Below are 24,713 nucleotides of genomic sequence, written 5' to 3'. Positions count from 1 at the left end.
GTTGTATAGAAGTCTATGCTTCATGTGTTAAAGCTGCATTCTCTCTCCTGACCACCAGGGGGCGACTCCTCTGGTTGTATAGAAGTCTATGCTTCATGTGTTAAAGCTGCATTCTCTCTCCTGACCACCAGGGGGCGACTCCTCTGGTTGTATAGAAGTCTATGCTTCATGTGTTAAAGCTGCATTCTCTCTCCTGACCACCAGGGGGCGACTCCTCTGGTTGTATAGAAGTCTATGCTTCATGTGTTAAAGCTGCATTCTCTCTCCTGACCACCAGGGGGCGACTCCTCTGGTTGTATAGAAGTCTATGCTTCATGTGTTAAAGCTGCATTCTCTCCACTGACCACCAGGGGGTGACTCCTCTGGTTGTATAGAAGTCTATGCTTCATGTGTTAAAGCTGCATTCTCTCTCCTGACCACCAGGGGGCGACTCCTCTGGTTGTATAGAAGTCTATGCTTCATGTGTTAAAGCTGCATTCTCTCTCCTGACCACCAGGGGGCGACTCCTCTGGTTGTATAGAAGTCTATGCTTCATGTGTTAAAGCTGCATTCTCTCTCCTGAACACCAGGGGGCGACTCCTCTGGTTGTATAGAAGTCTATGCTTCATGTGTTAAAGCTGCATTCTCTCTCCTGACCACCAGGGGGCGACTCCTCTGGTTGTATAGAAGTCTATGCTTCATGTGTTAAAGCTGCATTCTCTCCACTGACCACCAGGGGGCGACTCCTCTGGTTGTATAGCCGTCTTGTGGTCTTCGTACTCCAGGAAGCAGAAGCCCCGGTTCTTCTTCTTGTCATCGGGTTGATGGTACAGTATGACGTCACTGAGGCCCTCTGCGAGGCGACGGTAACAAGAGATTCGTTTCAAACCCATAACGTGCATCTAGAAAATACATTTTAAAAACACACCGACTACATATTTTTACCTGTGACTTTAGCAAACTCCTCAACAATCTGCTCCTTTGTTTTACTCTTGGGAATGGAGCCAACGAATAGCCGGTTGTTGGCGACGGATATACACACCCCGATGTGCTTGTTGGGGCGAATCTCGTGATTATTGCACTACGAGAAAGAGAAAGAAAACACACACACACACACACTTTAACGACAAAGAAATGCCTCCAACTTTTTTTAAAGAAAAAGAACATTTCCCAAAACAAATCTGATAAAGACAAAGAACAAGGGGAAAGTCGACTCTTGCTGAACCCACCAGCTTCACCGCCTCCTGGGCCGCTTCCTTCGTGCAGAAGGTGACGAAAGCGTAGCCCCTGTTCAGGCCGCTCAGCGGGTCCATCATTAGCCTCAGGTCCCAGATGGGCCCGGCCTTCTCAAAGAGAGGGACCAGTTCATCTTCAAACAAGTCGCGGGGAATCTTCCCGATAAATATCTAGGGAGAAAAGAGAATAAAAACATTTTTAAAGAGATATAACACGCATCACATTTACAGACTCCAACATCTCAGTGTGGTCGACAGCGCGTTTCAATGTGTTAAATGTGTTAAAAAGGTTAGTTGAATGTGGTGGCAGAGGTGTTCTGGTCTACTCATCGTAATCTCTCAGAGAAATACGCCCATCACATCTTCAAAAGGCTGATAAAAAAGTCCCAATACTCTCAAATATAATTCGCTTTAAAAGACAACAAAAAGGGGGCGCTAGTGAGCAAGATATGGAGTAAGACGCTAATTTCAGTGCTCCTGCAGAACCGACAATATTTTACATAAAAACAGCTACTATTTCAAGAATACCAGCCTCAAAGCTCACCGAGGACATCACAAAGGGGCCAACAGCTGACTTATGCAAGCTACATCATTTTTGAATGGCGGAAAAGCTTCAAAAATACAAATATAAATCCGGCGGTAGCTCATCACGGCCTACAAGAACCACGAGGCAGATCCCACCAGGTGACCCGGACCAACCCTCTCCCACCCGCAGTGAAAGCCCAGGTATGACCGAACGGATGAAAGCGGACATCTTATCTTCCCTGAAGGGAGAGATTTCCAAAATTACAAGAGAGGAACTCAAAAGTGCGCTAGCAGAAGATTTCAATTCACTCAAGTCTGAATTACAAGCGGTGCGGTCCGAAATTTCTAAAAACACGACCGCTATCCAAACAGAAGTAGACCACATGAAAGCCGACATACAAGACGTGAAGGGCGGCTTATCAACACGGTCCGACGAGGTGGCCGCACAAGAAGTTACGATAACCAGCCTTCAAAGACAGGTCACAACTCTAACAGACCGATGCGAGGATATGGAGGGGAGAATGAGACGGTGTAATATCCGGATAGCCGGCATTCAAGAACAACCGGATTCCAGCTCCCCTAACACAGTTGCCAAAGTTATTAAAGAAGTCCTGCAGCTGGACCGGGACATAAAGATCGACCGATCGCACCGCACAGCCGCCACCAGGAAACCAGGAGACCGGGAGAAACCACGAGTGATCATCGCTAAAGGACACAATGACGGAGATGCCGCAGAGATCCTAAGGAGAGCCCGAGAAAGAGCGCCGCTGGTCTACAACGGGAACCGGATCTCTATCTTCCCAGACTACACACCCAGCGTTGCTAAAGCCAGAGCCGCGTTCACGGACATACGGAGGACCCTGCGAGGAAGGAAAGGAGTCCGCTACGGCCTACTGTACCCGGCAAGACTCCGGATTTCACACAACAACGAAGACGAGGAGTTTCTGGATCCCGGCAAAGCCACGGAGTATGTCCGGAAGAAAGTCATCCCATCTACTGAGGCCGCAGACTAAATGTATCCCCATCAGTACTGTTAACTACAGTAAGGACTGACCAGTGAGTTCTGCAATTTCACATACTGGCACATCATTATTTTCTACTTTATTTTATATTCAAATATATATATTTTCAAAACATTACTTGAATCACACCTGAGAAGAGAAAAGGAAAAATGTGTCTCAGTTAATATTTTTGTATATACCCGTCTCCATTACAAGGAAACAAACCCTTATAATGTGCCCGTTATTTCTATTCATATTGTCTGTATCACTCTACTTTACTTGCTCACTGGCAGCTTCCATAAGAGGAGAATACTGGTACGCCTTTAGCTCTGTGTGCAACCAAGCACTACTGCACCACAAGGAGCTGTTTGACTTTACACATGTATGCCAAGAGCTGCAGGGGCCTGAATGGCCGTTACTCGACACTGTCCTTTTCTGTGTCGACTTTTCTTTTTCTTCTTACTTTCTCTATTCCTTATCTTAGCACACCCATAGCATAGTCATTTCTATCTCGACTGTGCACCGTTGCTGCTTGCCCTTAGTGGCTAAGGGACTAGGTCCCACCGGACTGTTGCTAATGTTAGCTAACAGCAGTCCAGACTGTTGCGTTCCCCTTGTTCTGATCCCACTGTTCCCTGGGGATCCTACATTGTTTATTAGAACAACAAGCTCATCATCCATTTTTCTTAAATACCCTCTTCTACCCCATCCCTATTGGTTTCATTATCTAGTCCAACTCTCCACACTCCACATAACAAGATACATGGCCCATGTGCTGGCTGTTGGCCTCTGCTTCCCATCTCTCTACACAAACTCCCAAAATATGAAAATTGAATACTTCACACAACGGACCCGCTAAAAGTGATAAGTTACAATGTCAAAGGCCTTCATAGCCCTGTTAAGAGAAAGAACATTCTACATCAGATGAAACAAGCCAACTGCCACATTGCATTCCTCCAGGAAACACATCTATCTGATGCTGAACATGAAAAGTTGAGACGGTCCTGGGCAGATAAAGTATATTACTCCTCACACCGATCGGGGAGAAAAAAGGGAGTATCCATACTCATACACAGACAAATTAATTTCACACAAACACTAGTACACAGACACAGAGGGGAGATATATCTTAGTTAACGGATTAATTGATGGCACAGAAGTATCCCTCATTAATGTATATGCACCTAACGAAGACGAGCCTGGCTTTATCAGGACATTGTTCAATAAGATCCTACAATATAGTACAGGGCTGCTACTGATGGGAGGAGACCTCAATTGTGTAATGTCACAACTAATGGACCGACAACCTGCCTCTAAAACTCCGCTCTCTAGAATGAGTAGAATGCTCAAATACCAATCCCAGGAGGCAGGCCTTGTAGATATATGGAGAAGCAAGTTCCCGAGAGGCAGGGATTTCACGTTCTACCCAAACAGACATACATCCTATTCACGGATCGATTATTTCTTTACCATGAAAGCAGAGCTACATAGGATAGTGGACATTGACATTCTTCCTATAACTATATCCGACCACGCACCCGTGGCATTAAAATGGGACATCGGCCAAAGACCAACCTCTAAACAATGGAGACTTAATGCATCTCTCCTTAATGATAAAGCATGTACCTCCTTTATTACAGCAGAACTCAAGGAATACTTGGATATCAATACCTTGGAGGAAACAACACCTCTTATACTCTGGGATTGTGCCAAAGCATACATCAGAGGACGTATTATTTCATTCACCTCTGCTAAGAGAAGAGGAAAAGAGTCCAAACAGAAAGAATTGGAAGATAAAATAAAAGACTTAGAACATAAACATAAACAATCTGCATCAGCCAATCTCCTAAATGACCTCAAGTCAACCCGAAGAGAGCTCAACAGCCTACTATCAGATCAAATTGAGGGAAGTTTAAGATTCACGAACCAAAGATACTATGAACACGGTAACAAAGCAAGCAGATTACTAGCATTTGGATTAAGAAAAAAACAATCATCTAATACAGTACAGAAAATTAAATCAAAAGAAACTTTTGTTACAAAACCAGATAAAATAGCAGAATCCTTCGCAGAGTTTTACAAATCCTTATACAAAAATACAGATACCTGCTCTGATAATGCAAAACTTACAGAGTTCTTAAATCCTATAAAATTAACTGAACTGACAGAATCAGCAGCCAAGGAATTAGAGAAGCCTATTGAGGAATGGGAGATCAAACAGGTGATCTCAACACTCAAAAATAATAAAAGCCCAGGACCGGATGGATATATTAATGAATTTTATAAAACCTTCAAGGATATGTTATCACCACTGTTGCTGAAAGCATACCACCATGCATTAGAATCTAAAACCATGGCACCATCTTGGGCTGAGGCAACTATAGTGGTAATTCATAAAGAAGGAAAAGACCCCACAGAGTGCCAATCATATAGATATCACTGCTGAATGGGGACCTGCGCATTCTAACAGCAATCCTAGCAACAAGAGTCAATCATATAATCACTAAAATCATCCATCCTGATCAGACTGGATTCATCACTGGAAGATACTATGGTGATAACTTACGACGCTTATTAAACATAATATCCCATCAAAAAGAAGAGAAAGTAGAAGCTATGATTTTGTCTCTAGATGCTCAAAAAGCATTTGACCGGGTATCGTGGCATTATCTATTTCAAACACTAAAAAGATTCAAATTTGGCCCCAACTTCTTGAATTGGATACAAACACTATATTCGTCACCACAAGCAGCTGTTAAAGTGAATGGATACAGATCACAAAGATTCACATTGGAACGCGGCTGCAGACAAGGCTCCCTTTATCCCCCCTGCTGTTTGCAATTAGTATCGAACCCCTAGCCCAGCTTATCAGAGATGATAATAAAAGGAACTGTAATACATAAAGAGGATCATAAAATATCCCTGTATGCTGATGATGTATTATTATATCTGACGCAACCTGCATCAACAATACCACATCTAAAGGAACTCATCTCACAGTATGGATACTACTCTGGATATATAAGGTAAATGTGGAGAAAACAGAGGCTATGGATATCAATGGAAACATGTCAAGAAATGTAAAACTCCAAAGTGGATTTAAATGGCCAAATGACGGTATAAAGTACCTTGGTATATACATCCCCTCATCGCTACAGGAGTTATATGAGGCCAGTTATAGTAGAATGATTGGGTGCATTGACAGTGACCTGGAACGATGGTCTACGCTCCCTTTGTCCCAGCTCGGTCGTGTTGAAAGTATTCACATGAATGTCCTGCCCAGACTTCTCTACTTATTTCAGATGCTACCTATAGAAATTCCAAAATCTAGTTTTGATAACCTGGATAAAATCATTTCTAAATTTATCTGGCAAAAAAAGCGTCCTAGAATTAGACTTAAAACATTACAGCTCTCTAAACTAAATGGAGGCCTTAAACTCCCAAACTTAAAATATTACTTCTGGGCTGCACAAATGAAACCTCTGATAGTGTGGATTCAGAATGGCACATACACTCGCTGGCTTAATATTGAGAAAAACATATGCCCAGAGCCCTTACAAGTCTTGCCTTTTTCAGATGCGCCCGTAAAAGAAGTGGCAGAGTGGACTAAGATTACTCTTAAAATCTGGAACAAAATACAGACAGCTTTTGGGCTTCCAAAATGTATTTCATTACTAACGAGCATCGGATCTATGAAGACCTTCACACCCAACAATCTGGATACGGCTTTAGAAAGTGGTCAGACATGGGACTGGCTCACCTGCACCAGTTATTTAATGAGGATAACCTCAAGACATTCGAGCAGCTGAAAAAAGATTTTGATCTTCCCAAAACCGATTTCTACAGGTTCCTACAATTAAGAACTTTTCTAACAACACACAAAGAGTGGGGAAAGCTTGTGAAACGTACACCCCTAGAAAGGTTTTTAATCGAGATACAGATGGGGAATGAAGATAAGAAAACAATAAGTAAATTATATAGCATATTTCTATCTATGAATCTACATAATTCCCAACAGATAAAGCAGAGATGGGAAGCGGAAATGAACACGATCATTCCACAGAATAACTGGGAGGAAATGTGCACAGAGGCACACCTAGTTACAAACTCAAACACCTGGAGAGAATTTAAATGGAAAATAATCACCAGATTCTTCAGAACACCAGAAATAGTAGCTAAGATGGGCCAACACATTCCAACCTGTGTTGGCGGAACTGTGGAAGCGCTGCCAATCATACACATATATTCTGGCTATGCCCTAAATTAAATACATACTGGAGAGAAGTCTTTGATGCCCTCAAAGAAATCTTCCAACAGGACATCCAACAAGACCCCACAGTAGCACTATTGGGAGCGATACCTGAAGGCCTGGATGGGAGGGCCAAAAAATACCTCCTAAACATATTACTCACAGCAGCATTGAAGGGTATAACCATCAGATGGTTAAAACCGGATCCCCCAACATACGACTTATGGATCCAAAAAGTATGGGACATCTATCAAATGGAGCGAATCACATATTCATTAAGGCTCCAGAAGCCTATCTTTACCAAACGATGGGGTCCTGTCGCAGCATTGTTACTACAATGATTGTCATTACTGAATGTTGCTCGGCCCTCTGGTTGAACTGCTCTTGTTAACTGTCTCTGGGCACACACACATCATACACAATCCTCTATGAAAAGCATATATAGCACATACACTCAGGAGTGGACAATCATTATTCAAATTAATTATTTTATTTCATTTGTATTTAATTTCTATTTTATGCAATCTTTTCATTATTCTCATTTCTCCTCTTCTTTTCATTCTTGGAATGATCACCTTTGATGTTTGTTGTTCTTTATGTCTTGTACACTGTACCTGAATATCATGTGAACCAAGACATACAACTGAAAAATTGACAGGAAGCGACTGTATGAAAATACATATTGTTTGTTGTTGAAAACTAAATTAAAAAAAAGTGAGTTAAAAAAAAAAAGACAACAAAAAAAATCAAAATGTGAAAAGGTGTGAAATCTGAAACTAATGGAAACCTTTAACTTTCTGCTTGAAACAATAAATCGATTGATCAAAATAGTTGCCGACTACTTGACCGCTAACCGACCCTCAGTTTAATACAAACAGTCGGTGTGAACGAGAAGTGAAGTCAGCTGTTGACACGGTTACTTACAACCCGTCTGTGGCTCAGTTAAAAAGACGTGTTCATGTCCTCTGGACACGCCGGCGTACCTCTGTTCCCACGTTGGGTTGGGCCCCCGAGTACACCGGCTCCGGCGGGGGTCCGCCATACTTCCGTTGGCCCGTTGTTACGTCGAGTGTGTAGTCTGTTCTGTCCAGGAGCTCCTTGATTTTGGCCTCATCTGGTCCTTTCGTGGAATCTGAAACTTTGGTCCCTTGTTTCTCCCTCTGCCTGTAAGTCTTCATCACCCCACAGAGAAAGGCACTTTTGTTCTGGGAGAGAGAGACGCACCGAAGGGGTTTACCTACTTTTTATAGGAGCCAAACAACCTTTTTAAAGAGTTATTGTACGCAAAGACCCCGCTCGTCCTCCAGAGGAGTGGACTCACTTGCACGTGTGACAGATCGCTCTCTTTGAACTGGACCAGCACCTGCAGGGCTCCCTCCTCATTGAACTCTTTCAAAGCTTCAAGAGCTCTTTCGTCGAGGTCGCTGTGAGCTACGAGGCCTGACGAGCACCAGAAGAACAGAGACGGCCGGGCGGTTACAGGTTAGTGCCGACAAACAGGCGCATGAGACGCATGCTGCACGAGAGGGACTTCATCATAATAACAATAATAATACAGTTTTACAAGAAGGAACTAAGTGATTCCAAGATTCATCGTTTAAAAACAGTCTCCTAAGACTAGAGTGCAAGAGCATCAAACAAAACACGCGGAACTAATAATTATTTTTCATTCTTTATTTACCTCCAGATGATTTTATATATTTAATCATTTGGTGTGCATCTCGTAAAAAAAGAGGTTAGAAAACAGTGAAAATCACACATCAAGTTCTTGTTTTGTCCAAAACCTGAAGACATGCAGATGATTGGATGAGTTTTAAAAGACAGTAACATTAAGAAAATCTCAGTTTATTGACCCCGGCACAAATGGACAAAAGATTTGTATTTAATTATTTATTTCCGTACGGGAGTGGACTCGTTAAGAGACGTAGATTATAGCTGCAGAAGAACTTATCGATTTACTATTATTAGCCAATTATACAACAGAAGGCGCTTCCAGGTAACCTTTGTTTTTAAGCCATCAGGTCTGCCGAGATATATTTTTTATCTTGGAGTCAACAACGTTTACTCCGTCTCTCAATAGTAAGTAGAATAGCACATTTTGAGGTACTTGTACTTTACTTGAGTATTTCCATTTGATGGTACTTTTTCTTCTCCTTCTACTCCACTAAATGCATCTAATATGTTTTAGTTACTTTGCAGATATAGATAATAAACACAAAATACGAATGAGGAAATAAATGTGTTCTTTCAGAATATAGAAGATACACATCAATATTTTAAAAAGTAATTAAAAATCATCAGCTGCAACATTATTAAAGTGACAAACACGTTACAAAATCAATAATTATATTCCTATAATGTAATGTACACCATTAAGAAAACCTCTGCATATTAGTACTATTATATACAGGTATTGGCATATAGCATTTTTTTTTTTGTATGTATAAATGCTGTTGTAAAGAAACTATTTTGTGTTAAAGGTTAGCAGGACAGAGTATTTGTACATGGAGGTACAGGATAGAATAATACAGATTTACAATAGCTACAAAAAAATTAAATATCATTATATTCTAACACAGCAAACAAAATAGTGCAAATATATGAGCACTACTTTTTCCATTGGTGCCAATCAAATACTAAATAATTAGAAAAGCCTAAACTACAGGTACGATGACAACAGGCAGGACACACCTTTCTCCAAGCAGGTGAAGGCAAGATACACCTGGACACACACACACACACACACACACACACACACACACACACACACACACACACACACACTCACCTGCTACGTAGAGCTCGTCCAGCTTCTCGGCCACGTTCTGAGGGAGGCCGGCCTCCAGCAGAGCTGCGAAGTGTTCGGAGCGGCTCACCTCCGGGGTGTCAATGGGTTCCTCCGGGCCGTTCCCGTTTACCTGTTCCATGGCCATGTCTGCAGACATCTGGGCACCGGAGGGGAATGCAGGGACGTCAACAACGTCAACAACAACAACATATTGGGTGGGCGGGTCTGAATGTATTGTAAGTTTGAATATTGCAGAAGCTCCTTAGATCATCTACTCATTAAATATGTAGATGCGTGGATAACATGTACAATTTATAGATAGAAAATACAACATGTGTGTCTGCACACGCGCACACACACACACACACACACACACACCAACTTTACAGCGTGACACCTAACAGGCAACGGCCACTATACCCACTATACCCACTATACCCACTACTCCCACTATACCCACTACTCCCACTATACCCACTACACCCACTATACCCACTACACCCACTATACCCACTACTCCCACTATTCCCACTATACCCACTACAGCCACTATACCCACTACACCCACTATACCCACTACACCCACTATACCCACTACTCCCACTATACCCACTACTCCCACTATACCCACTACAGCCACTATTATACCCACTACAGCCACTACACCCAGTATACCCACTACACCCACTACAGCCACTACAGCCACTGTACCCACTATACCCACTATACCCACTACACCCACTACAGCCACTACAGCCACTGTACCCACTATACCCACTACAGCCACTATACCCACTATAACCACTATACCCACTACAGCCACTATACCCACTATAACCACTATACCCACTACAGCCACTATACCCACTACTCCCACTATACCCACTACTCCCACTATACCCACTATACCCACTACACCCACTACAGCCACTACAGCCACTATACCCACTATACCCACTATACCCACTACAGCCACTATACCCACTATAACCACTATACCCACTACAGCCACTATACCCACTACTCCCACTATACCCACTACTCCCACTATACCCACTACAGCCACTACTCCCACTATATAGATATAGAGCCATTATGTCATCAGCTAATTATTACAATTAGGTCATGACATAATGGCTTGTTGCAAAAAAAAAAATATTATTATTATCATCTGAAAAAAAGTACAAAATATACTTTGATTTCAGGGGTCTCTCCCTGCGGAAAAAAATAGGTCTAACCCTAAATACTTCTTTTTTTTCGCGATGCCTCCTGCCTCTGTGGCCCTGCCTCCTGCCTCTGTGGCCCTGCCTCCTGCCTCTGTGGCCCTGCCTCCTGCCTCTGTGGCCCTGCCTCCTGCCTCTGTGGCCCTGCCTCCTGCCTCTGTGGCCCTGCCTCCTGCCTCTGTGGCCCTGCCTCCTGCCATTGGCCCTGCTGATGCCCCCCTCCCTCACCTCTCTTCCACCCTATTTCATGGATCGTGGAGGTCTGGATCGTGGTCCATGCCTTCTACTCATTATTCATCATTTCTGTCCTAGTCATTAAATGTGTTTAACTCTGTAACTCTGTTCATCTGTACACATGACATCTATTGCTTCTGTCCATCCGGGGAGAGGGATCCTCCTCTGTTGCTCTCCTGAAGGGTTCTTCCCTTTTTCCCTTAGAATTTCTTTTTCTTTTTTTGGGGGAGTTTTTCTTGATCTGATGTGAGGTCAAAGGTCAGGGATGGCCATGTATGTGTAAAAATGTAAAGCCCTCTGAGGCAAATTTATAATTTGGAACCAGATTATTGGGCTATACAAAATAAACTTAATTTAATTGAATGTAGACCTCCACTGGTCTACGTCCCTCTCTGATGAAGTGAGAAAGGATTGGAACTCTTTGGCGTAATCAGATGTTTCAAACCGGATCACCCGGAGAAAACCCTAAACGTTACGCGTTAGCTACAGACCTAGTCCTGTAGATTCAACATCTGGTGAGTCCTCTTCTTGGTTCTCTGATTCATCAGAGGGTTCTGCTTTTACTAATCCGCTGGTTCTGGTTCCTGTTCTGTTTTTTTTTTGTTGAGATGTTGTTGGTTCATCTGACTCCTCTAGAGCTTCTCCCTGGATCAACCAGAGTTAACCCTAAACGTTACGCGTTAGCTACAGACCTAGTCCTTTAGATTCAACATCTGGTGAGTCCTCTTCTTGGTTCTCTGATTCATCAGAGGGTTCTGCTTTTACTAACTCCGCTGGTTCTGGTTCCTGTTCTGTTTTTTTTTTGTTGAGATGTTGTTGGTTCATCTGACTCCTCTAGAGCTTCTCCCTGGATCAACCAGAGTTAACCCTAAACGTTACGCGTTAGCTACAGACCTAGTCCTTTAGATTCAACATCTGGTGAGTCCTCTTCTTGGTTCTCTTATTCATCAGAGGGTACTGCTTTTACTAACTCGGCTGGTTCTGGTTCCTGTTCTGTTTTTTGTTTAGTTGACAAAAAAAAAACAGAACAGGAACCAGAACCAGCGGAGTTAGTAAAAGCAGTACCCTCTGATGAATCAGAGAACCAAGAAGAGGACTGTTTTTTTTTTTGTTGAGATGTTGTTGGTTCATCTGACTCCTCTAGAGCTTCTCCCTGGATCAACCAGAGTTAACCCTAAACGTTACGCGTTAGCTACCGGCCTAGTCCTTTAGATTCAACATCAGTACCCTCTGATGAATCAGAGAACCAAGAAGAGGACTGTTTTTTTTTTGTTGAGATGTTGTTGGTTCATCTGACTCCTCTAGAGCTTCTCCCTGGATCAACCAGAGTTAACCCTAAACGTTACGCGTTAGCTACAGACCTAGTCCTTTAGATTCAACATCTGGTGAGTCCTCTTCTTGGTTCTCTGATTCATCAGAGGGTTCTGCTTTTACTAACTCCGCTGGTTCTGGTTCCTGTTCTGTTTTTTTTTTGTTGAGATGTTGTTGGTTCATCTGACTCCTCTAGAGCTTCTCCCTGGATCAACCAGAGTTAACCCTAAACGTTACGCGTTAGCTACAGACCTAGTCCTTTAGATTCAACATCTGGTGAGTCCTCTTCTTGGTTCTCTTATTCATCAGAGGGTACTGCTTTTACTAACTCGGCTGGTTCTGGTTCCTGTTCTGTTTTTTTTAGTTGACAAAAAAAAAACAGAACAGGAACCAGAACCAGCGGAGTTAGTAAAAGCAGTACCCTCTGATGAATCAGAGAACCAAGAAGAGGACTGTTTTTTTTTTTGTTGAGATGTTGTTGGTTCATCTGACTCCTCTAGAGCTTCTCCCTGGATCAACCAGAGTTAACCGTAAATGTTACGCGTTAGCTACCGGCCTAGTCCTTTAGATTCAACATCAGTACCCTCTGATGAATCAGAGAACCAAGAAGAGGACTGTTTTTTTTTTGTTGAGATGTTGTTGGTTCATCTGACTCCTCTAGAGCTTCTCCCTGGATCAACCAGAGTTAACCCTAAACGTTACGCGTTAGCTACCGGCCTAGTCCTTTAGATTCAACATCAGTACCCTCTGATGAATCAGAGAACCAAGAAGAGGACTGTTTTTTTTTTGTTGAGATGTTGTTGGTTCATCTGACTCCTCTAGAGCTTCTCCCTGGATCAACCAGAGTTAACCGTAAATGTTACGCGTTAGCTACCGACCTAGTCCTTTAGATTCAACATCAGTACCCTCTGATGAATCAGAGAACCAAGAAGAGGACTGTTTTTTTTTTGTTGAGATGTTGTTGGTTCATCTGACTCCTCTAGAGCTTCTCCCTGGATCAACCAGAGTTAACCCTAAACGTTACGCGTTAGCTACCGGCCTTGTCGACCGGCTTTCTCTTGCAGATGCTGGCGATGGTTCGGCCCACGGACGAGAAGAACCGGCAGATGCTGCTGCGCCGCTTTACTGGCGCCAACAGGTGAGTTTTGACAGCAGAGGCGATGAACTCCTCAAGTATCGGTTCCCCAGCTCTCATGTCGAGCAGCAACATTTGTGGACCGCCCCACTTCTTGATCAGATCGTTGAGGAGGGTTTTCTCAAAGTTGGCGAAGGTTTTGGGGGAGGAATCAAAGTCGATGTCCTCGACCGCGGCCCACGTCCTATTCATGAGAGGCTCGATGATGGTAGCGGGGTCCTCGATGATAATTTGAACCTTACACTTCTTTATTGTCCGTGACACCAGGTTCTCCAGGAATAATAACAGTGCATTTTCCCTCTTTTGTTCCTGCGAAGGATGGGCAGGAGTCGCTGAGGGTACCTCCTCCTCGACCACGTCCCGCGGAACAAAGAAAACCTCCATCCAGCTGCCAGAATCCCTCCATTCTTTTCTCCCCTTATATGACATAACCTTTATCTCAATGTGGCCGCCAGAAAAATCCCAACCTTCATCCCAAGGTTTTGATTCAACCTGTGCTTCTGCTTTTACTGACTCCGCTGGTTCTGGTTCCTGTTTAGTTTGGTTCTTGTTATATGGCATAATGTTAGCCTCAAAGGGGACGTCAGAATCATCCTGCTCAGTGCTTGAATTTAAATCCCATGAAAATATTTTGTTCAGAGATTTTGAGTCAACATCTGGAGCGTTCTCTTCTTGGCTCTCTGATTCAACAGAGGTACCTGCTTTTACAGACTCCGCTGGTTCTGGTTCCTGTTTAGTTTTTTTCAGAGTTTTTGACCTCTGAAAAACATGTGGTGCCTTCTCTTCTTGGTTCTCTGAGTCATCAGAGGTACCTGCTTTTACAGACTCCGCTGGTTCTGGTTCCTGTTTAGTTTTTTTCAGAGTTTTTGACCTCCGAAAAACATGTGGTGCCTTCTCTTCTTGGTTCTCTGAGTCATCAGAGCTACCTGCTTTTAGTGACTGCGCTGATTTCAGTTTAGTTTTTTTCTTGTTATATGCCTTAACCATAATCTGAATGGGGGCGACAGAATCAGCCGAACCTTCCTCCTCAGTGGTTGACGGGTCACACCATGAATGTTTTCTTAACAGAGGATTTGCTTTGCTTTCTGCTGAGACCTCTGTTTTTTCTGCCGTATGTGGCAACTGAGGGAGTTGAGATGTTGATGGTTGATCTGACTGAACTTGTCCCTCACTACACATGGATAATCTGTCTGCTGGCATCTCCTCCATCTGTGCTGCCTGTGCTAGACTCATTGATTCAACCTCTGGAAAGTCCCCTGCTTGGCTCTCTGATTCATCAGAGAGTTCTGCTTTTACTGACTCCGCTGGTTCTGGTTCCTGTTCTGTTTTTTTGAGTTGAGATGTTGTTGGTTGTTCTGACTCCTCTAGAACTTCTCCCTCACTACACGTGGACACATTCATCATCATCTTACGCCCGATCGCCTTGATCATCTTGACGGCTTGTTTCAGCATCTGGTCCAGCCTGCTGGGGGGAGTGATGTACTGCTCCATCGGGGTGTCTGGAGACGACATGGAGCACTGGATGGTGGCTGTGACCTCTTCTGCGATCATGTCCCTCAAGAGCTTTGCGCTGGGACTCTGGCCTTGGACGGTGACCCCCAGAGCAGCTTTAAAACAGTCTGTGACGCTGTTGCCCAGAGCCAACTTGATTATATCTTCCGTCACCACGTCTGTCGTCCAAAATGTTGGTAGGAAGTCTGTGGTCAAGGTCTTGATTATGTCCAAAAGCAGCTCCCTCAACGGGGCCATGTTGGTCTCTTCCATCTGGCCCTTTAACAGCAGTTCCAACTGATGATCTGTCAACTTCTCGAAGAAGGAAATGATCAGCGGGTAAATGGTTATGTCTGTTGGCATCTCCTCCATCTGTGCTGCCTGTGCTAGACTCATTGGGAAATATTAATGTAATAATTGTTTGAATTATTAATATCAATACTATGGTGGATTGTCTTGGATGAAGATCCTGCTATTCTTCTTTTTCTGGTCGTTTGCAAAAAACCTCTCAATAATGAATGTCTGTGCTAACTCTCCCTATGTAAGCAAAGCATTCTGGCTGCCCCTCAATACACGGATCAAAGGACTGCCGAACGTCACCGAACGTCACAGAACGCCGTGACGTCACAGAACGCCGTGACGTCACAGAACGCCGTAGTCACGCGCCGAACCCAAACAAACAGCTGCGCTGCGTGCGCCGGTCTCGCGACAACTGATTCTCGTGATCTCACGTGAAATAACTTTTGTTTTTAATTTACTGTAAACTAATCAGATACATTGTTTTTTTTTGCAACGAACATTAATATTTAGCTCATGATATAGTTAATGTGTAATATATATATACTACTAACTTCAATAAATACTTGACAACACGCTCTGGTCGGTCTGAGGTGTCATACTTCGTTATCTGTGAGACCAGTTTCCTCTTCATTCAGCGTGTAAATGACACGAGACCGTTGTTTACACGTTAAAACCAGCTGGTCTTAATAAAAGAAGCTAACCCAACTTGAAGCGCATATAAAGTGGTAGTGTTTTGTAGTGTGGAACTGCAGCCACAATGACTCGTTGTCTCATCGCTTATGTTTTATATTCGACGGACTCTGTATTTCCGTAACGATATTCCGTTCCCCGTCGCCGTGCTCCGGTCAGGACCCACATGGAGGAGCTCCAGAGGAGCGGCTTGCTGCAGCTCTTCGGAGTTCATCAGCATTAACGTGATCCATCTTCATGAGGAACCTTTGACCCGAGAGCATCTGAACTACCGCTGAGCTATAGAATGTAGTGGGTCTTAATATAGTCATATTAACATCGTCAATAACGGCGTTTCCTTCGGTCTCGACCTCAATGCACGTAGCAGGTGTTGCAAGCACGTATTTGAGTTTGGTGGGTCTAAGGATGCGAGAAGAAAAGGCAGTCTGTGTCAGAATATATGGTATAAATATGACTATTTCCAATTTGCCAAGAAGTGAGCCCTAGAGAAGCTGTTGGAGGATGAGGGCCGAGAGCTTCTTCAGTGCCCTCTACAGGTCCAGATCTACAAAAGTCTGCCTTCAATCCCATCAGGACCAGACCCTGCAGCCTGGTGGTGGATGAAGCACCTTCAGACCCAGACCTGTGTGTCCAGGCCTCACCGACCCCATCTGAAGGTCTTCTCCTGTGCACATGCAGTCAGTCAGGAGAGGGGTCGCATGTTGCCAGAGAAGCCAAATATGCTCATATTTTGAAGCTGTATACAAAGTGTTTTGTATTTCTTTATATGTATTTAAGTTTAGTGTAAACTGTTGTTATTGTTCCTAGTTTGAAGTTAAAAAGTTTGAAGCCACGGGTTTTGCATTACTTATATTATACTTTTAAACGGTTAATATATTGTTCAGGTTTAAGAAAAATAAAGTGCTCTGGCAATTAAAAAAAAGAAGCTTTTCTTTAATGTCGTCAATCGTCGTTTTGTGTGTTTTTTTTTAAATGATCTTTTTTTAAAGCATCAGTTCAGGCACCGGTATCGGGAAAAAAACAAATGCTGCCCACCCCTACGTATTAGACGTGAATACATATTCAACACGTCAAACAGCCTTTAAAAGGCCAGTTCAGTCAACTTATAAATGAATAGAGTTATGCACAAAACAATACATTAAATAAATCCTTCTGCAAAAGGACCCGTTTTTATTTTCAAAGCTTTGAATTTAAAGTTTCAGAAGAAATATCTCAAAACATGGACAAATGAAAGAAAACTAAATCAAATGTATTTAGATGAACTGACCCATAAGTGTAAATATAAAGCCTCTTGTTTCACCATAAGGGGGCGCTGTTGCTCCAGAAGGAACCCTGACCTTGTTGTCTCCTGGTTGCAGACATGAGGAAAGCTTTGTCCAGAGACACGGAGAAGAAGTCCATCGTCCCGCTGCCGCACCCCGTCAGACCGGAGGACATCGAGTAGCGGTCGCCGTGGCTCCCTGCACCCTCATAACGTTATTGTCATATTTAATATCACGGGCTATTCACGTTGTACATAGTCACGCTGTGACAGACCAGCTGTTGGTCCCAAAGAGGATCAATCACGGTTTCATTTCCTGTACATTCTCACGTTTTATTATGAAAAATTGATGTTTGTATAATGCAGAAAACACGTCGTACAATAAACACTCATCGGCTGCTTTTTGTAAAAAAGAAAAGAAAACAGGAACAGATGGGTAGAAAAATGGATCCAGAGCGGAGAGCTACTCTTTATCTTCCTCTCCACTCTTGCTCTCCTTCTCCTCCTCCTTTTTCTTCCCTCCATCATCACTGTCACTGCTGCTGCCTTCGTCGTCCCGATCGGCGCCCGTCGTCTCCGTTTCCTCGGCGTTTCTCTCCGGCCGGTTCTCAGGAGCGGCGGCGGGTTCGTCCGTCTCTTCGGCCTCCTCGGGACTTTTCTCGCCCCCGTCGCCGTTTTCTTCGCCCTCGTTTCCTCCGTCCTCGTCTCCTCTGTCCTCGTTTCCTCCGTCCTCGTCGCCGTCCTCGTCCACCATCTGCTGCCTCTTCCACATCTTGGCCATGGCCAGCAGCTTGAGGTTGGGCTGGTTGGCGGCGTCCTCTGGGAAGATGTAGTCGTAGTACTCCTCCCAGCCGGCGTCCGACTGGAAGAAGACGCCGAGGTTATTGCCAACGACGTTAAACCATCCAAACCGTTAAAAGGTTCATTTTCCTTTGATTAAATATATAAGTACAGCTTGTTTGATAGTATAGAGTACTTTTCTTTATGGGCGTGGACCAAACTCTAAAATCTTTGTTTCCCATCAGATCAAATCAAGAAGAAAACTTCAAACACATTTTATTTATCTTTTGAGTGACGCATAAAATAAAAAACATGAATATTTCTAAATATTTCTTGATTTGATTCACATTAGAAAACAAACTGGGAAACGTACAAATAAAATGAATCCACTTAATCATCGTCAATGAATCAAAGCTTTGTGTCCATAAATGTATTCATCAAACGGGTCAAAAGGTTTGTAGAGCGAGACTAATATAGAATATAAGAACGTATGAAGCGGTTCTTACCCCGTCCTCGGCCGTCAGCTTCCTCCTCTTCTTCACCTTGTCCGGCAGCAGCTTCCTCACCCTCTCCATCGAGCTCTCGGACCCGAACTCCCTCTCAAAGTCCCTCCAGGACTCCAGCAGCATCAGCCGCTCCTCCTTCTCCTCGCAGTTCCTCATGCCCTTGTTGGCCTCCTCCAAGATCTGCCGGCACTTCTGCAGCCGCTCGGAGCTGTTGATGGACAGCTCGTACTTGGCGTAGCTGATCCAGACCTGAGGAGGAGGAGGAAGAAGAGGAAGATAGGAAGTTCACTCGTGAAGTCATTCCTCTGAAGTCTATAGAAAAAAAAACTCTCCTGAACACCAGGGGGCGACTCCTCTGGTTGTATAGAAGTCTATGCTTCATGTGTTAAAGCTGCATTCTCTCTCCTGACCACCAGGGGGCGACTCCTCTGGTTGTATAGAAGTCTATGCTTCATGTCTTAGAGCGGCATCCTCTCTCCTGACCACCAGGGGGCGACTCCTCTGGTTGTATAGAAGTCAATGCTTCATGTGTTAAAGCTGCATTCTCTCCACTGACCACCAAGGGGCGACTCCTCTGGTTGTATAGAAGTCTATGCTTCATGTGTTAAAGCTGCATTCTCTCTCCTGACCACCAGGGGGCGACTCCTCTGGTTGTATAGAAGTCTATGCTTCATGTGTTAAAGCTGCATTCTCTCTCCTGACCACCAGGGGGCGACTCCTCTGGTTGTATAGAAGTCTATGCTTCATGTGTTAAAGCTGCATTCTCTCTCCTGACCACCAGGGGGCGACTCCTCTGGTTGTATAGAAGTCTATGCTTCATGTGTTAAAGCTGCATTCTCTCTCCTGACCACCAGGGGGCGACTCCTCTGGTTGTATAGAAGTCTATGCTTCATGTGTTAAAGCTGCATTCTCTCTCCTGACCACCAGGGGGCGACTCCTCTGGTTGTATAGAAGTCTATGCTTCATGTGTTAAAGCTGCATTCTCTCTCCTGACCACCAGGGGGCGACTCCTCTGGTTGTATAGAAGTCTATGCTTCATGTGTTAAAGCTGCATTCTCTCTCCTGACCACCAGGGGGCGACTCCTCTGGTTGTATAGAAGTCTATGCTTCATGTGTTAAAGCTGCATTCTCTCTCCTGACCACCAGGGGGCGACTCCTCTGGTTGTATAGAAGTCTATGCTTCATGTGTTAAAGCTGCATTCTCTCTCCTGACCACCAGGGGGCGACTCCTCTGGTTGTATAGAAGTCTATGCTTCATGTGTAAATCTCCTGACCACCAGAGGAGTCGCCCCCTGGTGGTCAGTAGAGCGAATGCAGCTTTAACACTTCACTTTTTAGAACCGGAGGTCGCCGCCTGGTTGAAATGTGATAACGTCTAAAATCATTTTATATATATTATATATTTTAACGGCATCTCAATAACATTGTGAATTATTCTGTCAATATTGTGATATTAAAGCTCTGCAACATAATCTGTATCACTAAGTAGCAATGTCAGAAATGTTTGTTTGAGGTTATTTTGAAATACTGTTTTCTTTACATCTCAGATTTATTGTGACAGATTATTGTTATTTAATTCTTTTAGTCCACAGGGGGCACCAGAACCAACACTACCACTTTAGTCCACAGGGGGCACCAGAACCAACACTACCACTTTAGTCCACAGGGGGCACCAGAACCAACACTACCACTTTAGTCCACAGGGGGCACCAGAACCAACACATCACTAAAGTTACACTTGTACTCTCTCTCTTATGTGTCGAGGCACTGAGGGGAAAGCCGGTATCGTCCCGTGTACCTGAGGGGACGTCCTCCAGGCGGCGGTACCAGGACACCGGGACCCCGGCGGCGGTTTCCCCGCGGCGGTACACCAGCTGGTCCTCGCCGTCCGCCTCCCGGTTGCGGCTGCCGGTCAGATTCTGGGCCTGAAGACGACTCAGCACCGGACTCACCTCGACCAGGTGAAGCGACACCGAGGCTCCGCCCACCACGGACCGCAACTGACTGAACACCTGGAAGGAGTACACAGGAAGCCACATCCCCACTTCGTCATGCAGGTGAACAATAACTCCTCTTAATGTGAGTGATGAAGTGGTGAAGTTTCATGTGATGTCTATGAGGTCATGTTTTGACCCTATAACACAATAACTCTTAATGTGAGTGATGAAGTGGTGAAGTTTCATGTGATATCTATGAGGTCATGTTTTGACCCTATAACACAATAACTCTTAATGTGAGTGATGAAGTGGTGAAGTTTCATGTGATATCTATGAGGTCATGTTTTGACCCTATAACACAATAACTCCTCTTAATGTGAGTGATGAAGTGGTGAAGTTTCATGTGATATCTATGAGGTCATGTTTTGACCCTATAACACAATAACTCTTAATGTGAGTGATGAAGTGGTGAAGTTTCATGTGATATCTATGAGGTCATGTTCTGACCCTATAACACAATAACTCTTAATGTGAGTGATGAAGTGGTGAAGTTTCATGTGATATCTATGAGGTCATGTTTTGACCCTATAACACAATAACTCTTAATGTGAGTGATGAAGTGGTGAAGTTTCATGTGATATCTATGAGGTCATGTTTTGACCCTATAACACAATAACTCTTAATGTGAGTGATGAAGTGGTGAAGTTTCATGTGATATCTGTGAGGTGGAGTTCGTACTCTGAGGACGTCCCCGGCTAAAGATCCTTTTCCGGGTCCGAGCTCCACCAGCTGCAGCCGTTTGGGGCGACCGGCTGCCATCCACTCGCTGAGGGTCCAGACGCCGAGCAGCTGGAATCGAACACGCGTGTTACTACGTCTGATTTGGGTTCTTTTATTTTGTAAAAATTGTGGGTTTTTTTCCATATACGGAACTCTAGATTGGTCCGGTTAAGGTGGACTCGTCCTGTTAAGGTGGACTCGTTCTGTTAAGGGTGGACTCTTCCTGTTAAGGTGGCCTCTTCCTGTTAAGGTGGCCTCTTCCTGTTAAGGGTGGACTCTTCCTGTTAAGGTGGACTCTTCCTGTTAAGGGTGGACTCTTCCTGTTAAGGTGGACTCGTCCTGTTAAGGGTGGACTCTTCCTGTTAAGGTGGACTTTTCCTGTTAAGGGTGGACTCTTCCTGTTAAGGTGGACTCGTCTGGTTAAGGTAAACTCGTCCGGTTAAGGTGGACTCGTCCGGTTAAGGTGGACTCTTTCTGTTAAGGTGGACTCTTCCGGCCTCACCTCTCCAAAGATCTGGCTGATTTCTGGCGATGTGATGAAATCTCCGTCGGGTCCCAGCATGTCGTTCCTCACATAATAACCCTGAGAGAGAAACCAAGCAGAGTGACGTGGAACGCCTTCAGGTTTAAAAAAAAAAATACCACCTTAAAGCCGACTCCTTTGTTCTCGTAAAAAAAAGAGGCTTTTTTTAATAAAAAGCTCCATAAAGCCAAATGTTTTATATTAACGAATCACAGCTCACTGTCGTACTGGTCAACAATTATTTTATTTTATTTTAATTTTATTTTACCTTTGAATTGTTGCTATTTTTACTTAAAATTTGACCTGAACGACTTGTAAAGTAAAATAAATGAATCCACAATTCTGGGAACGTATGATAAACATTTATCTTTTGTTATTTTTACATTTATATTGACAATCATCAGGTAAAGATGATTTATTTTTCTAAATAAAAGTCAGAAAGTTCTCCACAATAAAAGCTCTATAACTGATCCAGGAACTGCGGACGGTCAGCATGCGTTAACATCTGACCGACCATCACTCACCGTCACCGGGTTGGTGAGCGCCTCTCTCATGTACTCCGCCACCGTGATCGGACCTGTGGCTTTTATTTTGGAGGTCAGGTGTCGCAGCATGGAGGGGCGGGGCTTTTCCTCACCTGTTGGAGCGCTGCAGGAGAGTCTGGTCTGAGCCGCTCGCCATCGCACTGATTATTAAATATAAGAACATAACACCGAATCAGTAAACAAATAGAACAATAACAAAAGAGACACACTTAATAAAACAGTTTATTTGTTTAATTATAAAGTAGTTTCACATGAAAACCACAAAATAAAGTGTTTTTATTGTTACATTTTCTATAATTAATCTATTTTTTGCCAACAAAATGACCAAATTAATTAAAAAGTATGTATTTTTTTGCGTTCTTTTAAGAAACCAAACGCCACATTTAGCCAGAAACAATGTAAAATATTTAAAGATGAATCGGCAAAGGTCAAAGGTCAAAGGTTTTGAGAACAAAACTATACACATTTTTGTACAGAAAAGAGCAAATCTTGTTTATGTCGAACCCTTAAACTTTAAAGTTATTTTGTCAAGTTGAATGGTGTCAATTAAAATCTAGTAAACAAAACATAAATCTTTTGTATGACAATAAATCTATTACTCAGTAATAATACATAATAATAAACTATTTATAGTAATAAATTATTATTACTATAAATAATAAGGCTTGCACTAAAGAATCAGAGCAACACAACATGTTCACAGAAAACATGCAAATATAAAATACCATGTATGTTCCATAGCACGTAGTGTCTCATATTATTAATAATAATAATCATATCGATCATCTCATGGCTGCTCTCACCTGCAGCTGATGCGCTGAAGACTCTGCTGATCATCTGCTGCGTTTTTAAACCCCAAAACAAGTTACGTCATACGGAACCGCAACCGGAAATGACGTAGTTAACTTCCGGTTACAACTTGTAGAAATCTATTTAGTCGTTTCGTGTCTGTTTGTCCTTTAAAGTCACTGAAAGCTGCAAAGTCCTTGTGCAACAGCGAAATGCTAACAGAGTAACGGAAGTTCATCAAACCGGGATACGATTTATAACATCCGGGTCACCTTTCACAATAAAACACCTAAATAAAACAATGTAGAGTTTTAAAATAAAATGGTAACAAATCTTAGTAAAAGTGTATCTTTCTGTTTGTTTCTCTTAATTTTGGGTTAATTTATAATTTATTAACTTGTTTTGACTACTTACCACTTATTAGTTAAATAAATATATTTAGGAAACATAATATTTATGACATTTATTTCCTCATCTACCTGTATTTATATTTACATTACTTGTATATATATATATATATATATATATATATATATATATATATATATATTGTTGTTTGTTATTGAACTTTATATTGTATCATGTTCTGCATTGTATCCTCTTTTGCATTTTGTTAATTGCAGCTTATGTTCATTTGTTCATTCTTTTATTTGCCAATTGAAACTTTCTTCTGCTATAATATAATGTAATATCAAGGGATGATGATAATCATCTCTCTTATCTTATCTTATAGCAACATGTGTGGGTCATGGCGAACATTTTACTAAAAAACCACACGGAGCAGAACCGCAGTATTTAAACAAATACATTAACATTTTATTCATACATTTAACTCCCTGGATTATGGACTAAATGTTTTTGCTTGACTTGAGCAACAAATGTATGCTTCATGCCTTGAAAAAACAAAACAAGGACGTGACCTAATTTTCACACTATAGTAATAATAATATAATATTCCTTTATTTATTTTATTTCCAGCTTTCAGCTTCAAGAGAAGCTGATTTTATTATTTTTGAGCGGTGGTAACCTGACACATTGATAAACTCTCTGATTGGACAAACGGGTCTTACGTCACAGGGACAATCCTTTGTGATTGGCTCCCTTGACCTACAGCCGGAAGTAGTTCTTCACTACAGTTGCATTAAAAAAAAAAAAATAGAATAGTAAAAACGACCGGGATTTTTTTGTGTATGCATTTATATACTATCATTTAATTAATAATATGAACAATAAAAAAAAAAAAACATAACGTAAGGAAAGTTACTAAAATATTTCGGTTTCTTTCTCCAATACGGAAACGCTGCCGTGACGCCGCGTTCCACATCCGGGTCACGTTCTCCTCATGCTGAACGCAAGCATGGCGACGAAAGTTAAGCACCGTAAGAAGTCCAAAGCTAGCAGTAAAGTCATTCCTCTGAAGTCTATAGAAAA

General features: G+C 42.9%; 3 protein-coding genes across 3 annotated transcripts in view; 1 reads left to right on the top strand and 2 right to left on the bottom strand.

The window, feature by feature from the left end:
* Nucleotides 1-661: 661 nt before the first annotated feature.
* LOC117727797 (heterogeneous nuclear ribonucleoprotein Q-like) lies at nucleotides 662-9,959 on the bottom strand. Its single transcript, XM_034528299.1, has 6 exons — nucleotides 9,778-9,959; nucleotides 8,311-8,429; nucleotides 7,973-8,194; nucleotides 1,209-1,385; nucleotides 925-1,060; nucleotides 662-832 (listed from the first exon to the last, which is right to left on the bottom strand). The coding sequence occupies exons 1-6, from the start codon at nucleotides 9,932-9,934 to the stop codon at nucleotides 678-680; spliced, it is 966 nt and encodes a 321-aa protein (XP_034384190.1). The 5' UTR covers nucleotides 9,935-9,959; the 3' UTR covers nucleotides 662-677.
* A 7,336-nt stretch (nucleotides 9,960-17,295) lies between these two features.
* LOC117727711 lies at nucleotides 17,296-22,562 on the bottom strand. The gene is made up of 7 exons (XM_034528139.1): nucleotides 22,473-22,562; nucleotides 21,928-22,008; nucleotides 21,384-21,494; nucleotides 20,657-20,720; nucleotides 20,507-20,613; nucleotides 18,709-18,957; nucleotides 17,296-18,284 (listed from the first exon to the last, which is right to left on the bottom strand). Exons 1-7 carry the CDS (start codon nucleotides 22,560-22,562, stop codon nucleotides 17,886-17,888), a joined length of 1,101 nt encoding a protein of 366 aa, XP_034384030.1. The 3' UTR covers nucleotides 17,296-17,885.
* Nucleotides 22,563-24,614: 2,052 nt separating this feature from the next.
* Nucleotides 24,615-24,713, top strand: part of LOC117727775 (CCAAT/enhancer-binding protein zeta-like) — a 78,465-nt gene continuing 78,366 nt past the window's right edge. The window contains 1 exon segment of the mRNA XM_034528244.1: nucleotides 24,615-24,687. Coding sequence (XP_034384135.1) covers nucleotides 24,625-24,687 — 63 coding nt within the window. The 5' untranslated portion in view covers nucleotides 24,615-24,624.

The sequence above is a fragment of the Cyclopterus lumpus genome, chromosome 24 (assembly GCF_009769545.1).
Source record: "Cyclopterus lumpus isolate fCycLum1 chromosome 24, fCycLum1.pri, whole genome shotgun sequence".
NCBI lineage: Eukaryota > Metazoa > Chordata > Actinopteri > Perciformes > Cyclopteridae > Cyclopterus > Cyclopterus lumpus.
This window is presented reverse-complemented; position numbering and strand designations above follow the sequence as displayed.

Coding starts and splice junctions, on each gene's coding strand:
- LOC117727711 (XM_034528139.1), bottom strand. CDS start 22,562: ATGCTGCGACACCTGACCTCCAAAATAAAAGCCACAGGTCCGATCACG. Junction 22,009..22,472: donor CGCTCACCAACCCGGTGACG/GTGAGTGATGGT, acceptor TTTCTCTCTCAG/GGTTATTATGTGAGGAACGA. Junction 18,285..18,708: donor AGCTGACGGCCGAGGACGGG/GTAAGAACCGCT, acceptor GTCTTCTTCCAG/TCGGACGCCGGCTGGGAGGA.
- LOC117727797 (XM_034528299.1), bottom strand. CDS start 9,934: ATGTCTGCAGACATGGCCATGGAACAGGTAAACGGGAACGGCCCGGAG. Junction 8,195..8,310: donor GCGATCTGTCACACGTGCAA/GTGAGTCCACTC, acceptor TCTCTCTCCCAG/AACAAAAGTGCCTTTCTCTG. Junction 1,386..7,972: donor AACCCAACGTGGGAACAGAG/GTACGCCGGCGT, acceptor TTTTCTCCCTAG/ATATTTATCGGGAAGATTCC.